At 38.2% G+C, this 16,836-nt stretch overlaps 1 protein-coding gene across 10 annotated transcripts in view; it reads right to left on the reverse strand.

Annotated features, from left to right (window-relative positions):
* Positions 1-16,836, reverse strand: part of bcor (BCL6 corepressor) — a 327,180-nt gene that overhangs the window by 13,313 nt on the left and 297,031 nt on the right. For all 10 annotated transcript variants that reach the window (XM_072585136.1, XM_072585138.1, XM_072585129.1 and 7 more), the window contains 2 exons: positions 13,202-13,536; positions 3,703-3,975 (listed from right to left, as the gene is read on the reverse strand). In XM_072585136.1, the coding sequence (XP_072441237.1) occupies positions 3,703-3,975; positions 13,202-13,536 (608 nt within the window). The remainder of the gene's footprint in view (positions 1-3,702; positions 3,976-13,201; positions 13,537-16,836) is intronic.

Genomic DNA, 16,836 nt, shown 5'->3' on the forward strand with positions numbered 1-16,836 from the left:
CCACATCACATAAATCCAGTGACAGAATAGGCACTCTAATTTTAGTGTCCTTTCTCAGGCCAACAACCCCAACATCAGGGCACTAGCTAGAGTCAAGATTAAAGTAGTGCTGGAAAAGCACAGCAGGTCAGGCAGCATCCGAAGAGCAGGAAAATCGACGTTTCGCCCTCATCATGTACTAATTAGTCAGTCAGCGTCATTAGGTAGGCTACATCATCCATCTGTTTTACATGACTTACATAACCAGCTCTCTATTCAGTTTCATCACAGCAAACAGCCTCCCTAAAAAAATATGTAATATTCCCAGCAAAGACTGCCCAAACTGGAGAAGCAGCATCTGTGAAGGCTCCAAACATTTTAGCATCTCTGACAAGCTCATTTTGAAGTCAAGCTCAAACAGTGGAATGAGCATTCAAAGACCTATGAACCCCACCCGTCCTCCTCTTTAAGAAATACCTGTAGCAGGTCAGGGTGCACAGAGCCAAAAGTGGGCTGCTTAATGACTTTAAAACCTACAAGCTAAAGTGGAAGAAAGTCGTTCTTGATCACAAGTGACTGCTTAAGAAAAGGACGATGATGTGTAGAATTAAGGAACATCAAAGGATGCAAGACAATAGAAAAACTGTTTATTGCAGATGTCCAATTGTAGTGATGTCATGGAAGGATAGATTTTTGTTAAATCATTCAAGGTCAGTACTACTGTGTTGTCCAGTAATTGTGTAAAAATCAAAAAAATTCTCAATTAGAGTGTGTATCAGGATATCACAATTATATGTTGAAACCAAGTTATACTTAAATAGTATGTTCCTCACCCTGAGGCTAGCTGTCTCACACTTTTCGATATTAATAAGATGTGTATAAATAGGTTTGAGAAAATTGGAATATCTGGGATTGGAATTCTAATGCCCAGATCATTTCTGAATCCCAATCCCACAATGTGACCTTTAATTGCAGATCTCATTAGTGGAGCTGAGTGTTGCTAGGAGGTGGGCATTAACTTTTATGCACGACAGTACACTCAAAAGTAAACAGCAGCCATAATAACAGAAAAGGCAGGTGATCAGATCCAATGCAAACAAGTGATCAAATGGCCAAACGAAGGTTGTAAAGCTGCTGTCAGAATAGCCCTTTTTGCCAGAATCTCTCTCAGCAGAATCATTAACTTAATGGATCACTGCATTGCACATTCAGCCCATTACCAAGCTCAAGAAGCTTAGTGGGAAATTAATTAGAGGCAAATGGGTTGTCGACATCTAATCCCACTCCCTTCACGGAGAAAAAAGCACCATGCTCTGGTGGTACCAGGACACTGACTCAGCAATTGAAGGGGTTCAGAAAAGATTTACAAGAATGTTGCCAGGGTTGGAGGATTTGAGCTATAGGGAGAGGCTGAATAGGCTGGGGCTGTTTTCCCTGGAGTGTCGGAGGCTGAGGGGCGACCTTATAGAAGTTTATAAAATCATGAGGGGTATGGATAGGATAAACATCTGGGGTGTTCCCTGGGGTGGGGGAGTCTGGAACTAGAGGACATAGGTTTAAGGTGAGAGGGGAAAGATATAAAAAGGGACCCCTAAGGGGTAACCTTTTCACACAAAGGGTGGTGTGTGTATGGAATGAGCTGCCAGAGGAAGTGGTGGAGGCTAGTACAACTATAGCATTTAAAAGGCATCTGGATGGGTATATGAATAGAAATGGTTTAGAGGGATATGGGCCAAGTGCTGGCAAATGGGACTAGATTAGGTTAGGATGTTTGGTTGGCATGGACGAGTTGGACCAAAGGGTCTATTTCCATGCTGAACATCTCTATGACTCTAATACTATTTTCAAAGAACACCTGCATCTGATCAAGCCTCTAGCGTCTCAAAATATGCAGAATCCATCGAGTGAACATAACTCAGAGCAATTTAATAAGCTTAATTAATTGATGGCCAGGTTAAAATAACAATTAGTCATCTAGTTAAATCAGCCTAATTTTCAACATTTTGGTGGATTGAATCAGTAAGGAAACATTCACAAAATATACATTTAAGACAGATTGCTGCCAGATTACTGAATACAGCACAGGTAAGAATTCCTCAATAGTATTCACAATTAACATTCCACACTGGAAATTTACTCCTTACAATATTATTCGTACGATGATTTAAACCACAAACCAGTGCCTGTTTCACACTAGAATGAAAAGATTGTCTGGTACAGAATGCAGCTTAGCACAATGTTACCAGATACATTCTTTATAAATTGATATTATTTATCCAGTTGATAAATTCACTACTTTTATTAAAGACTTCAAAATACAAATGTATTTTACCACTGATATTTCTATTTGATCAACCATAGGTTAACTCATAACCTGGTGACTGCTCCAATCTGACTTATAGATTGTCACCTCAGCTAGCAGACCTGACAGACCACGAACTAAGGGTTGAGGTTTCCAAATCTGTGACAAGTTAAACACATTATACATATAATTGGTAGAGGTTATGATTTTGATCATTCCTTATGCCACCAAATATTATTTGGGCAAAAAAAAAGTTTTTTAAAATTACAATGAAATATGGAAGCCTAGCAAAACCATCTACTATTCCTTGGTACTAAATTAGCTAACTGGGTGACCTTCAATGATGTAATCCAACTATTTAGAAAAAATATCATTTATTACCCAACACAAAATAGAACAAGACTTAATAATCCTTGCAGTTTGAAGATTTAATATTTTAAATATTACCAAGAACTTTTCCATACTTCAGATATTAGAGTATGAGATATTGATTGAGATATTCTGACTGTGGTATACTGTGTTATAGTCCAGACCAGACCTCCTCAAAATATGTTAAGGTAGTCTAGACCCTAACTTTTTCATATTTTCAAGACAGATGTGAAGTGCATGCTCCAGATGTGATGGGATTGGTCAAACTGCTCAACATTATTTAAACACTATAAACACAAGAAAGAGGAATTTAAAAATACAACTATTGCAAAACCTAACCAAACAATAGTGCCTATTACTAATTAACTGTTCCAATATAGTAACATCCATAAACACACCCTTTGGCAAGAAGATAAATTTACACACAGATTCTTATGTGCAGTTCTCCATCCAAGAGGAAACAACATCAAGAGAGATTTCAGAGAAAGCAGCAGCCAGGAATCATTCACTGAGCTTCCAACCCTTCTAGGACCCCAAACAGCTTTTGACTGCGAAAACAAACACTAGGAAGCCTGATCTGTGAGAACTGGCCATGCTTTTCAAGGTACTCCCATTATTCCAACATTTTAAAAAAAAACCTTAAGGCCTATGTTGTCTACTTTGGCCACCTCCAGCAGCCAGTTTGATACCTCTTCCTTTACAAACTCTCTTCAAAAAAATACAGGATAAAATAACCTTTTAAAAGTGATAGGATCATCACAATTGCAAAATATATGGTGAAGTAAAGTGAAATGTTTGTTCTAAACTTATACACTACTCAATATACATATATGCATAATTCATATATGCTTGAAAAATTTGTAAAGAGCTACAATTTCTGTTTAAGTTTTGTACATATCAATTAATTGTGCCAATTACAAAATGATATACAAATCTAGATAGAGATCAAAGTATATAACACCTTCAAAAAAAACCCAACCACCTTTACAGCAGGAACAGATGACAGGAAACAAAAGAATATTTCATTGTCTATTTTCAAATATAGGACTTACCTCATAGCCAAGACGTGCTGCTCTTTGCAGCAAAGTCTCACCAGCATTTTTATTGACAATGAGTCTGCGTGCTTCTGGTGGCATGGGACGACTTGGAGTTGTCTCCTGTGGAGTGCTGACTGCTTGTGCAGTCAAGGTCTGGGAACACGGAAGGAATAATGGAATTTGTAACAGACGTTCAGCAGACTTCTGCTCACATGTTTTCTTTGGTGTAGAATCTGTGTCTGTGGTTGGTGCTGGTCGTTTTCTAGAATTCCTGCTGACACTGGTTTGCTGTAAATAAGCAACCAAAAATAAATTGATGTAATAGAGACCTGCTTTGACAAAACGGAGTCAATGCAAACACATGACTTACATTCTCTGCTTGGGGTTAACAAAAATCATGTTAAGTTGGCTAAACAGCAATAAAAAGCAAAAACCTACATTTGCATCCTGCCATATGATATGTCTCACAAACATCCTGAGGTGCTTTCAGTACAAATTATTTTGAAGTGCATTCATTGCTGTTATTTAGGCAAGAGATCGATGGGACTGGTATACAGTATTAAAATGATACATTATTCAACCTAGAAGCAAAGTATTTGAGAAATGCAAGAGGAAAACTGCTAAAACCAATTGAATATAGGAGAATGACAAACCTAGCAATGGACACAAAGAATACACTTTAAAAATGGGTTTGTTGTTGTGTAGTGGTTATGCTACTGAATTAGAAATCATTACTGGAATTGCCTCAGTGTGAAACAGCATTCAATAAATCTAGTAAACTGGCAACATGCACCAAAAGCATAGCCATGAAAGCACCAGGTTAACCAAAAACTTACTAATAAGATTTAACAAAAGGAACTTGCACCCCTAATTGGGCTAGCATATCTATAATTTACATCCACAACATGGTACTACGGTCTACATTCTAAGATGCAATTACAAGGAAGGGAGTATATGTGCTTAAGTTGTCAGTTGCTGATTTGTTGGCCTAAGAATGCTCTGTTGAAGAAGCTAAAAGAGTGTGGGCAAGATAAACATTTAGTGTTGTCCTCTAATACCAGCAAAAGATACAACTTCAAAAGACTTGATTATCCTAACCACGCTACCTTGGGAAACCAAGCTGTAGCTTGGGATTTTAATTAAAATAAGTCTGGTAATACCATAACTTTGCCTTAAAAGTAATAACAACTTGTATTCATATATTATGTTTAATGTAGAAAAACATGGTTCATAGAGGCAGAATCTCAAACTCAGACATAAATGATATTAGTAGAATCAGGTGATATGAGAAAGATGACCAAAAATTTGGTCAAAGAATTTCGATCACAGAAATGAAGAAACAAAGTGATGGTAATTTGGCAGTTCTTGAAGGGAAACAGACATAAGGAACATAAGTTTTAGATCAGGTGAACTTTATGTAGGATGGAGTATGGGAAGCAAATAGAACAGGTGAAACTGCAGATGAACAAGGCAGAAGTGCAGACAGGTGTTGTCACAGAGGTTGAAGAGGAAACATTTGTGGTAAGAGAGAAGACGCTTAGTTCAGAATCAAACAAAGTTTGAAAAAATTTAATTCAACTTGAGAGACAATGGCTAAGCAGGAGGTAGAAGTCAATTGTAAGTGCAAAAAGTTTGTTGCAAGATCAATCTGAGAAAACAGAGGCAGTGAAGATAGTGGCAAAAGAACTAGGTTTCATCAGTGTACAAGTGGAAGCTAACTCCTTATCTGTCGATGATATCCCCTAAAGAGAATGTAGATGAGGATGGGTTAATGATTATTCTGACTTTGGTCTAAGTATGATCAATGAGTAGAAGAATGAATGGGAAAATCAGATGAAATGTTTTCACAGGAAAAATCATTGATCTGACTGCTTTACCACAAATGGCTATTGAGGTTTAGGTATCGCATCATTTAAAAGAGAATTTCAGAGGAACTGGAAAATAAAGATTTTAAAAAGGCTTTGAACTGAAATTAGTACAGATATTTTGAATTTAAGTGGTCATGCTGGTCCAGGAAATGAACTCCTTGCGTGTTTCTATAATTCAGCGAATACATAAGGGACAATTTCTTAAATGTGCACAGCCTCATTTATAGCAGTGAATATTAAAAAATGTAATGGCTGTGCATTCCCCAATACTCAGTTCATAAATATGGGACAAAAAAATCATGGATTATGAATCTTGGAAGAATAATATTGTAAGTTGACAATTTAGAATTGTAGCATAAATTTTAATTATGGTGCCTGTATAAATTAATATTAAATGTTTAGAAGTTATAGAAATTCGACAAAGCTTTCATAAAATTTATCTCCTAGAAGTGCTTTTCAAAGGTTGTGTGATATGGGCTGAGAAATGGCAGATGGAGTTTAATTCAGATAAATAAGAGGTGCTGCATTTTGGGAAAGCAAATCTTAGCAGGACTTATACACTTCATGGTAAGGTCCAAGGAAGGGTTGCTGACCAAAGAGACCTTGGAGTGCAGGTTCATAGCTCCTTGAAAGTGGAGTCGCAGATAGATAGGATAGTGAAGGCAGCGTTTGGTATGCTTTCCTTTATTGGTCAGAGTATGGAGTACAGGAGTTGGGAGGTCATGTTGCGGCTGTACAGGACACTGGTTAGGCCACTGTTGGAATATTGTGTGCAATTCTGGTCTCCTTCCTATCGGAAAGATGTTGTGAAACTTGAAAGGGTTCAGAAAAGATTTACAAGGATGCTGCCAGGGTTGGAGGATCTGAGCTATAGGGAGAGGCTGAACACGCTGGGGCTGTTTTTCTTGGAGCGTTGGAGGCTGAGGGGTGACCTTATGGAGGTTTACAAAATTATGAGGGGCATGGATAGGATAAATAGACAAAGTCTTTTCCCTGGGGTTGGGGAGTCCAGAACTAGAGGGCATAGGTTTAGGGTGAGAGGGGAAAGATATAAAAGAGACGTAAGGGGCAACGTTTTTACGCAGAGGGTGGTACGTGTATAGAATGAGCTGCCAGAGGATGTGGTGGAGGATGGTACAATTGCAACATTTAAGAGACATTTGGATGGGTATATGAATAGGAAGGGTCTGAGGGATATGGCCCAGGTGCTGGCAGGTGGGACTAGATTGGGTTGGGATATCTGGTCGGCATGGATGGAGGACCGAAGGGTCTGTTTCCATGCTCTTCATCTCTATGACTCTATGTGCTAAATAAAGTAAACATGTGCTAGAAAAGGACATATAGATTGTAATTGCACCTTTTTACATTCCCAAAATATACAGTCAGTCATATAGATAGTGAAATTTTAATATCAATAAATGATTATCCAATAGGTGTAAATTATATTAAAAATATATCAGCTTAAAAATTACTGGTATATTATTCATAGATACAGAAATATTGTGAAGCTCTTTTATAGTAAATTTGACTGCAGTTTGTGAACTATCCAATGGAAAAGCAGGAGCATTATTTCTTTACACCTGCTGTTAACTGCACTCTGGAGGTGTTCAGGTACCTGAAATAGCTGAAGTTGCAAAACTGATTTAAAAAACTGATTACAGTTTACTTATTATTAGATGTGGAAAGCTAGTTTGACAGTCCAGGAATTGCGTAATCTTCTGCAAGTACTCCAGAAGTCAAATACATAATTTGAACAGTAGGGGTTACCCATACTATCTGACTATATGACCAGAGGTAACATAAAGCAGGCAAAAACCACAGTTGCCACATGGCATACACAGTCCTGAATGTGGTAGATTTATATGCACAGCATTCAATAAACAGGTCAAAGGGGTCTTAAGTTACTAGAATCCTTGCAGACTATCAGTGCTTTCAGTCAATATGTTCACAGTTCTCACAGGGAAGTCTCTTTAGAGAAATGTTAGATTTGCTGTCACATATCTGAATCAAAATGCAACCATTAATGGACAGCTTCAATGCTAATTCAGGCAACAAACTTTCATACAGTATGTAAAAGGAGAAATGATGTGCAACTGATTTGAACATGTAGAATTACTTTTTCATCTTTGGTTATAACAGGATTCCAACATTAGGCAATAAAATATGAGATCTGAAGAAATGAAAATGTACTTCAAGATGTTTGAACAGATATTTGGTAAATTCAGTTTAAGAAATGAGATTGCTGTGCCACATCTAGGAAGGAACCTAACCTTAATACCCAGTGCATGACCTTTTTTGCTGCATTGCTGGAATACTGCTAATTCCTCATTTGTATCCTCCAAATCCATTGTGCATCGTCATTATGGTTTCTACAATCATTTTACTTATTGATTCATGGCATGTCGGTGTTGCTGACTCAGCCAACCCATCCCGAGCTGCCCTCGAGAAGGTGGTGGTGGTGAGTTGCTACCTTAAACATTTGCAGTCCATTTGGTGCATGATATTATTTGCATACATTCACAATACTGTTAGAGAGGAAGTTCTAGGATTCTGATCTACTGACTGTGAGAAGCAGCAATATAAGTCTGGACAGTTGGAGGGGAACTTGCAGGTGGTAGTGTTGTAACTTTCTAGATGGAACTGGCTATAGGTTTTGATGGTGCTCTCCAAGGAGCCATGGTGAATTTCTGAAGTGCATCTCATAGATGATACACACTGCTTTCACTTTGCATTGGTGGTGCTGGGAGTGAATATCTGTGGATATGGTATCAAACCAGCGGGTTGCTTTGTCCATGCTGAGGACTTGATTTGTCACAAAGGTTTGGAGTACACACACAATTATTCTAGAAAACCTGCATGCCGCACTGTAGCACTAGGTAATCCAGTCATGCAGTGCATTACTTCCAAGATACCAATGGTACATCTAGTTGGAGCATGAGTTGTGTTGCACTCGAGCCCCATTCCTCCTTCCCCTGCTCCAAATGCAATCTACTCCTGCAACCTCCATCCCCAGAACCTGGCTCACCTTACCCCATCTGACCAATTTCTCCCATTAATCTCAACCTATCCTGAATGTGGTATCACTTACCTGCCCCTGCCCCATGCCACCTTGCACACTGTCAACCTACCCACTTAGCACCTTCTTCCCTAGCCTCCCTGTATCTTCGTCCCAGCACTCTAATCGTACAATATCTAATTCTGGAGCTTTAAATTTCCGAAAACAGCAGCTGACTGCTATGAAAAGGAGCCACACTTTTGCATTACAAAGCAACTCTCAGAAATGAAATATGGCTCCACAATTCTGAAGGAGCCCTGATTGGAATCTCCTGTCGGAAATTCAGAGCTCTTTCATTTTGTTAAAAAAGGAACAGAGTGGCAATCTGGGTAAGATAGGCACTCATCAAAAAAATCTATCACAGTTATCTATGCCTCATACTCCCTGTAGTAACAAATTCTGTAAAATGCTAGTTTTTGCATTCTCCATGTCAAAAACAAATTCTAAAACAATAATAAGGGACAGAATCAAGTAGCAAAATAGAAGGTACTATATCCATATTATACAGAAAGACACACATTCTGTATATGTATACCTGAACACCAATTCCACTGAAGCCATTTCTCCACACTATACTAGGTTTTACTGTGTTTACGTATTTCACAAAGTTAGGTCCTCTTTCCTGAAAAATAATTTAAAATGACCATCAGGTTGTCTCCACTTTAGCCCTCTCATACGACTGATATTGGAAGTGGTGCATGTCTTGTAATTGGATCCAAAGCAAGTTCTGTTCAACATTGAACAAACAAGTCTCACAGATGCGTGTAAAGAATTGCTAACTAAGAAAACAAAGAACCAGGAAACTTAAATGTGTAATTACCATTAATTGTTTCCATTCATGTGTAACTTCCACCAGATATCAAATGAAACTATTCCAACATTTATAACACAATATCTTTATCGAGTTTTTAAATGTAATTGTACACCATTTTTAAAAAAATATGTAATAAAATTTAATATTTTGAAATCCCAACCAATTTAATATCCGACAAGTGTATTGGATTAATTGGAAGAAAATAATAAATATTGAACACTTCACTAAAAGAAAATTTGAACACATCAGTGCATTTTCTCTTCTTCTGATTATTACCTAACACAGCCCCAAAGCATACATGGTTCCATAATCACTAAAGTCTCCCTGGTTTGTCATTAAGGGGAAAGTGAGGACTGCAGATGCTGGAGATCAGAGCTGAAAATGTGTTGCTGGAAAAGTGCAGGTCAGGCAGCATCCAAGGAGCAGGAGAATTGACGTTTCGGGCATGAGCCTGAAGAAGGGCTCATGCCCGAAATGTCGATTCTCCTGCTCCTTGGATGCTGCTTGACCTGCTGCGCTTTTCCAGCAACACATTTTCAGCTCTGGTTTGTCATCAAGCTGACTGTACTCATGTCAACTCTACACAACAAACTTTTTAGGAGTGTCTAACTTGTTTGAGGCAAGTTGTGACAGTTATTGGATCTTTTAAGCATATGCAAGAAAATGTCCAATGGACTCAGGATACAGCAGATACACTTGACATTCCTATGAGATGTAATTAGGCACCACGTAATGCAAGGTTTTCTTTTCAAGAGACCAATGGATAGCTCTAATGGATAATCTTTTAAAAATGTAATTGTATAAACAAAAATGTTCATTTATACACCCACCATTCCTGGAAGAAAGGATTTAGTACTTCTGCTGCATCACTATTTTGATGGCAAGAACACCAATGTTGTGAAGAAGCCTATAGTGCCAAAAACATTTTTGAGCACCTGCACTGATTGGCTAAACTTTTCCTGTCTCCATTCCCAGCCACTGGTAAACTGTGATTTGGAGAACAAGAGAGCAAAACTGAGGGCCGCCAATAACCCTAACCGTCAATAGTAGCTTAATTTAGAGTGGAATTCTGTGGAGTCTGGTGGAAATAATTCAATGTTAAAAAAATTATGTTTTGATGTACTGGAACAATTTGAACGTGCAAGGATATGTATTTTGTAATAGAGAAACACAGCCACTAATATCAGAGCAGAAAAGCATTTCCACAATAAATGTAATAGTTCTTAAAGAATCATATTTGAGGGGACAAGATACACCAGTCCAAAATTACTGTTGCTTGTAATCATTGAACATTTTGTACAATTAAAGGAAATTCCTACAGAAATTATAGGTCAATAAATAGATAATAGGTTGACATTCGGATTAAAACAGTAGAGACTGCTTTTATCTGTTAATGTTTTATAGCTTAGGAACTGATGTATCATTTCTGCACTTTTTCATTATTCCTCTTCCAGGAGGTGACAGTTATGCTGGAATGAGCTTCACGAGCAGCAATTCACTGTGCTATTCTTCAGTAAGTTTTGTTAAGGAATTCAACTGTTGACAGCATCAGATAGTTCAATCTTACCTTCACCTGATGTCAAAAAATATTTTTGAGCTGGGATCACTGGGCAGAATTTGGGAGCAGGAACCTTAGCGGCTTATTCCACTTAGAGTCATAAAGATGTATACAGCACGGAAACAGACCCTTCAGTCCAACCTGTCCATGCCGACCAGATATCCCAACCCAATTTAGTCCCACCTGCCAGTGCCTGGCCCATATCCCTCCAAACCCTTCCTATTCATATACTCATCCAAATGCCTCTTAAATGTTGCAATTGTACCACCCTCCACCACAACCTCTGGCAGCTCATTCCATACATGTACCACCCTCTGCGTGAAAAAGTTGCCCCTTAGGTCTCTTATTTATCTTTCCCCTCTTACCCTAAACCTATGCCCTCTAGTTCTGGACTCCCCAAACCCAGGGAAAAGACTTTGTCTATTTATCCTATCCATGCTCCTCATAATTTTGTATACCTCTATGAGGTCACCCCTCAGCCTCCAACGCTCCAGGGAAAACAGCCCTAGCCTGTTCAGCCTCTCCCTGTAGCTCAGATTCTCCAACCCTGGCAACATCCTTGTAAATCTTTTCTGAACCCTTTCAAGTTTCACATCTTTCCGATAGGAAGGAGACCAGAATTGCATGCAATATTCCAACAGTGGCCTAACCAATGTCCTGTACTGCTGCAACATGACCTCCCAACTCCTGTACTCCATACTCTGACCAATAAAGAAAAGCATACCAAACGCTGCCTTCACTATCCTATCTACCTGCGACTCCACTTTCAAGGAGCTATGAACCTACACTCCAAGGTCTCTTTGTTCAGCAACACTCCCTTGGACCTTACCATTAAGTGTATAAGTCGTGTGAAGATTTGCTTTTCCAAAATGCAGCACCTCGCATTTATCGGAATTAAACTCCATCTGCCACTTCTCAGCCCATTGGCCTATCTGGTCCAGATCCTGTTGTAATCTGAGGTAACCCTCTTCACTGTCCACTAAATCTCCAATTTTGGTGTCATCTGCAAATTTGCTAACTGTACCTCTTATGCTCGCATCCAAATCATTTATGTAAATGACAAAAAGTAGAGGGCTCAGCACCGATCCTTGTGGCACTCCACTAGTCACAGGCCTCCAGTCTGAAAAACAACCCTCCACCACCACCCTCTGTCTTCTACCTTTGAGCCAGTTCTGTATCCAAATGGCTAGTTCTCCCAGACTATGTACTGGTTAACAGTATTGGCCAAACTGTTGCCACACCTAACATTAGACAACTCAGCAAAGACCAGGAACTGAATCTGAAACTTAACAGATCTGGATGGTTCAGCATAACATCAATTCATGTAATTTCAAATTAAACCAGCAGATGAATGTGGTCATATGAAGTTTAACCAATATTTGATTGATTACCTTCAAATTACTGATCGTGTTTATGTACACTCTGCCATCACCTAAGTCACAGTCACAAATATATTATTATAAAAACAAAAGATGCCAGAAATACTCAGATCAGACAGGACCTGTGGTATTATCAATGGATTGTCAACCCAGATAAATGTCTGGGGACACGAGTTCAAATCCTGGAATTTGAATTCAATAAAAATATCTGGAATTTGGACTTTAATGATGACCATTGTCAGTTGTCAGAAAAACCCATCTAGCTCACTAATGTTCTTTAGGGAAGGAAACTGTTGTCCTTACCTGGTCTGGCCTACATGTGACTCCAGACACAAAGCAATGTGGTTGACCCATAGCCAGCAATGCCCTCATCCCAACAATGAATAAAAAAAAAAATTTTTAGTTGAATGGTACTTCATTACGAAACAAGAAAGAAAGAAAAAGAAATGTAAGAGGTTTTAAAAGGAGGAGGGGACAGGAAGAACATCTGTGCTCCACTCTATTACAGACCTTTTGGCTTTTCCTTCCCCCTTTCCCTTCTACTAGCTTAAAAACTCTTACATTATTACCATCCTTCGGTTCTGATGGAAGATAACCAACCTGAATCACTAACTGTTTTCCTTTACAGATATTGCCTGACTTAACTGTTTTCAGCATTTTTTGTTTTTATTTTGAATTTTAGCAATATCTTGCTTTTGATTTTATGATTCTTGTTGTCTTATTGTGATTTTCATCTCTTCCCAAGGATGATGCAAATTTGTTCCAGGAACTATGTTCCTACAGTTTGTGCCTGTGACATGTCAGATCTTGTGTAAAAATACAAATAAATTAATCTTATACCTTTTCTTCTGAGCTCTCAACATCAGTTGAGTCATCTGCTGTCAGTGATGACCGTCTTTTGTCCTGACGCATTAAGTGTTTTGTTTTACATTGGCGCTTTCCTGAAGGTTTCTCCCGTTCAGTGTTTGAATACTTTGGTAAAACTGGTGAAAGTAAATGGTCCTCTTCCTCTCCAGAGCACAAGACACCACGCTTGCGGCTTTCCTTGTTTTTTTGCCGTTTATTTGATGAACGAGACACAGGTGTACTTGTCTTTCGCTGTACATGCCAACTGTTGCTTGTTGTGCTGGATGAAATTGTCCTTTTCCTTGGAGATGCTGGAGGTGTGGATAAACCTAAAAATAGTTAATACTTTTTAGCAATAGGTTCTTGAAATTTAACGATTTTCATAATCTTATATAATTTACTGATATTGTCATTTTATGCAACTTGAATATTCACCCAATTTTAATTTTTTTTTAATCCTTCTATGGATGTGATTGCACTCAGTGGTCAGCCACAGAATGAAGTGTTCCAGAATTAATGGACATTCCATATGGGTTTACATTAAGACACATGTTCACAGAAAAGAGAACAAGATTGATTTTTATATATTTCAGCATTCCAAATATAAACAGGGCAGTGGCATTATTTGCAAATGCCAACCTGATCAATTCTAAAATTACCTATAATTTTGGTCCCAATGGACAATTATTAGGATTTGGAAAATTCTGCATTTTGGAATAGAGGGTGGAATTAGCTTCTTAAAGCATAGAGTCATACAGATATGTGGTGATAGAAGCATCCAGGCACTGAGAAGGTAATTGAAGCTTTGCTTTGGCATTTTGAGAAGAGGATATTTTTCAAATTGATGAACCGGAGATAGGCTGCATGTTGGGTTCGGTTACTCATCAGGTCATAGCAGGTAACAACTATTTTAGCAGCACATTGCAATTGTCATGGCCTCAATGCCATAAGTTTAATATCCTCAGTATGGCTTAAAGATTGGGTAGCTTACTGTAACCTCATTAAACTTCAGGTATATTAAATATAAATGAATTAAAAGCTCCATTCCACCCAAACCATCTTACAATATTTTTCCAGCCTTAAACCATACTCCATTATGTCCTCATGCACCATTCATAACACTGCTTTTTCTCAAGAACATCTGCATTAACAGTTTCAACAACTCCATTTCCTGACAACTACTTCTGTGTAAACTCCCTTTTTGATGCACATATCTGTTGTGTCAATAACTATGGATACCACTATAGTAGTATTTCATACCATTACAGTTGTTGATTTACCAGGGGATGACTGAGTGTAACAAGATAAGAATACATGTATGAATGGAGAACTCCCAAACCTGAATTATTTTTGCTTTATTTGAGGGCGGATTCTTTAAAACCAGGAATGGAGAGCATTGAGATAGGAGAGAAAACAGGAAGCTCACAGTTATTAGTTACCTTTAATTTGTTTCCCCTCCTATTCAGTTACTCACTCATTGCTGCCCAAAATATGCGCTCTATTGACAAAGTGCACACAGCATATTTAGCTATATCTCACAAAGCTGTCATGAATAGATCATTGGTGCACTTATTCATATTCATGTTCCACTTTACAGTTTAAGATACAACTCACATCCTTTATTCAAATACTGCAAAGTAACAGCATTGGTAAGTGTATAAAGTTAGAGTTGTAAATGAAAGAGTTTAAGAGTTTGCTCTGGGTGATTAGCCAAGAACCAGGGATCATCTAATCAGAAGGTCAGCTCACAGCTACTTTAAGCCATTGGAGAATAAAGATCCAATTTTCAAGTAGGCTGCTTAGAAAAGAGTGATTACAGAGTGTGAAAAAAAGACAGATTCATTGGATAGTTTTCCCAACAGCCTTCAGCAAACTATTGTAGGAATTTTCAGCAAACACATGTTCTTATTGTTTACAATGACTGTGATCAGAACTTTGCAGTGCATCATTTAGCAAGACCAGGGCCACGTGCAACAAAACCCTTTATGTCAAAGGCCTCATCAATAAGATGCGACGGCTAGCATGAAGTTTGATGCATTTCACTGCTGTCATTGAGTCAGTTGTCACATAGACATCTGGAGACAGTGTTTAGTAGTAGCACTAGGAGCCAGGCCAAAAATGTTCTTTACAGTACATCGACAGCCTTCTTCCACCCTTGCTAATGTCAAGGCTGCCAAGGTAACAAAGCCTGCTGCTAGGCCATCTCATTCTCTTGATCACAGAGATGAAAGACCTTTGGCATCAGAGTAACATTTCAAAAAACAGCAGCCAAGCCTGTTTTAGCAAGAGAAATGCCAGATTAAATAATTCAATGTTAAGGAATCACATTTGTAGATCGTCCCCAAACTAAGAGGTGCACAGGAATTGAAAAAAGCAACTTGGAATTTAAAGAATAATTTGAATAAAATGTGTATATGAGCATAACAGGGAAGATGAGCATTGAGATGGACAGGAAGCTTGGGAAAGATGAAAGCGTGGTTCTGTTAGTTAATGATGGCATTTGCTCAACAGAAAGGGATTACTTAAGTTCAGGAAAGCAGGAATATGGAATTAGTTTGGAGTTGAAATGAGTAATAATAAAGGCAAGAAGCTGCTTAGGGGAGTGGTGTTTTGATCTACGTATCAACTGGAAAAGTCACATGAGCAAAGGTAGTCTATATGAGGAGATCACAGAATGTTTTAAGGATGGTTTCTTCAAACAGCATATTCTGGAGCCAAGCAGAGAGCACAGAGCATAATACTAGATGTGGTATGATGCAGCATTGATGATGATTTCATTGTGGAGGTGCCTCTGGTTAGCATTGACCATATCATTATTGAATTTTACATTTAATTTGGAATATTTTCGAATGAACCTGTTTATACATGCTACTAGACACTTTTGAAGCCAGGACTTGAACCCAGGCCTCCTGGTACAGAGATAAGGACACTACCACAGCACCACAAGAGCCTTGGCATTCAATTTGAGGGAAAAAGGAGAGGCCTATTTTTTAAAAATGTAAATAAGGGGAATTATAAGGCCAGAGATGGTGAAAGAGATTGGCAATTTAGGTTAAATGATAGTTTAATAGAGATGCTTGGGCAGACATGTAAGTGGATATTTCAGAACACACAGGCTAAATACATTCTGAGTAGTAATACAAATCCCAGAGACATATCCATTAGTTATTAACTAGAAATGTTAAAGATAATATTGAACATTCAGAAAAATCATATGACTGAACAAAGGTAGGTGGTATATTAAAAAATGCAAAGAATGATGCAAAAACTTTTAGAGGGAAAAACTAGATCATGAGAGAAAGCTAGTTAGAAATGTAGAAACAGAGACTAAGAGGTTTTATAAATACTTGAAAAAGAGTTAACCAAGTTATTGCTGGTCTGACAGAAAGTCAGAATGGAGATTTATTAACTGAAAATAAAGCAGTTTAATTGAACAGGTATTTTGCATCAATCTCCATTGCAAAGGATACAAATAGCATCCCAAAACCAGCAAGTAATTGGGAAATGGAACTTAAGAAAATCATAATCGCCAGAGAAGCAGAATTCAGTAAATTGTCAGAGGCTACTACTGACAAGTTCCTGGGCTCTGATGAACTTCATATTAGAGTCTTACAAGTAGCAGCTCGTGA

This window comes from Chiloscyllium punctatum, chromosome 15 (assembly GCF_047496795.1).
Source record: "Chiloscyllium punctatum isolate Juve2018m chromosome 15, sChiPun1.3, whole genome shotgun sequence".
Lineage (NCBI taxonomy): Eukaryota > Metazoa > Chordata > Chondrichthyes > Orectolobiformes > Hemiscylliidae > Chiloscyllium > Chiloscyllium punctatum.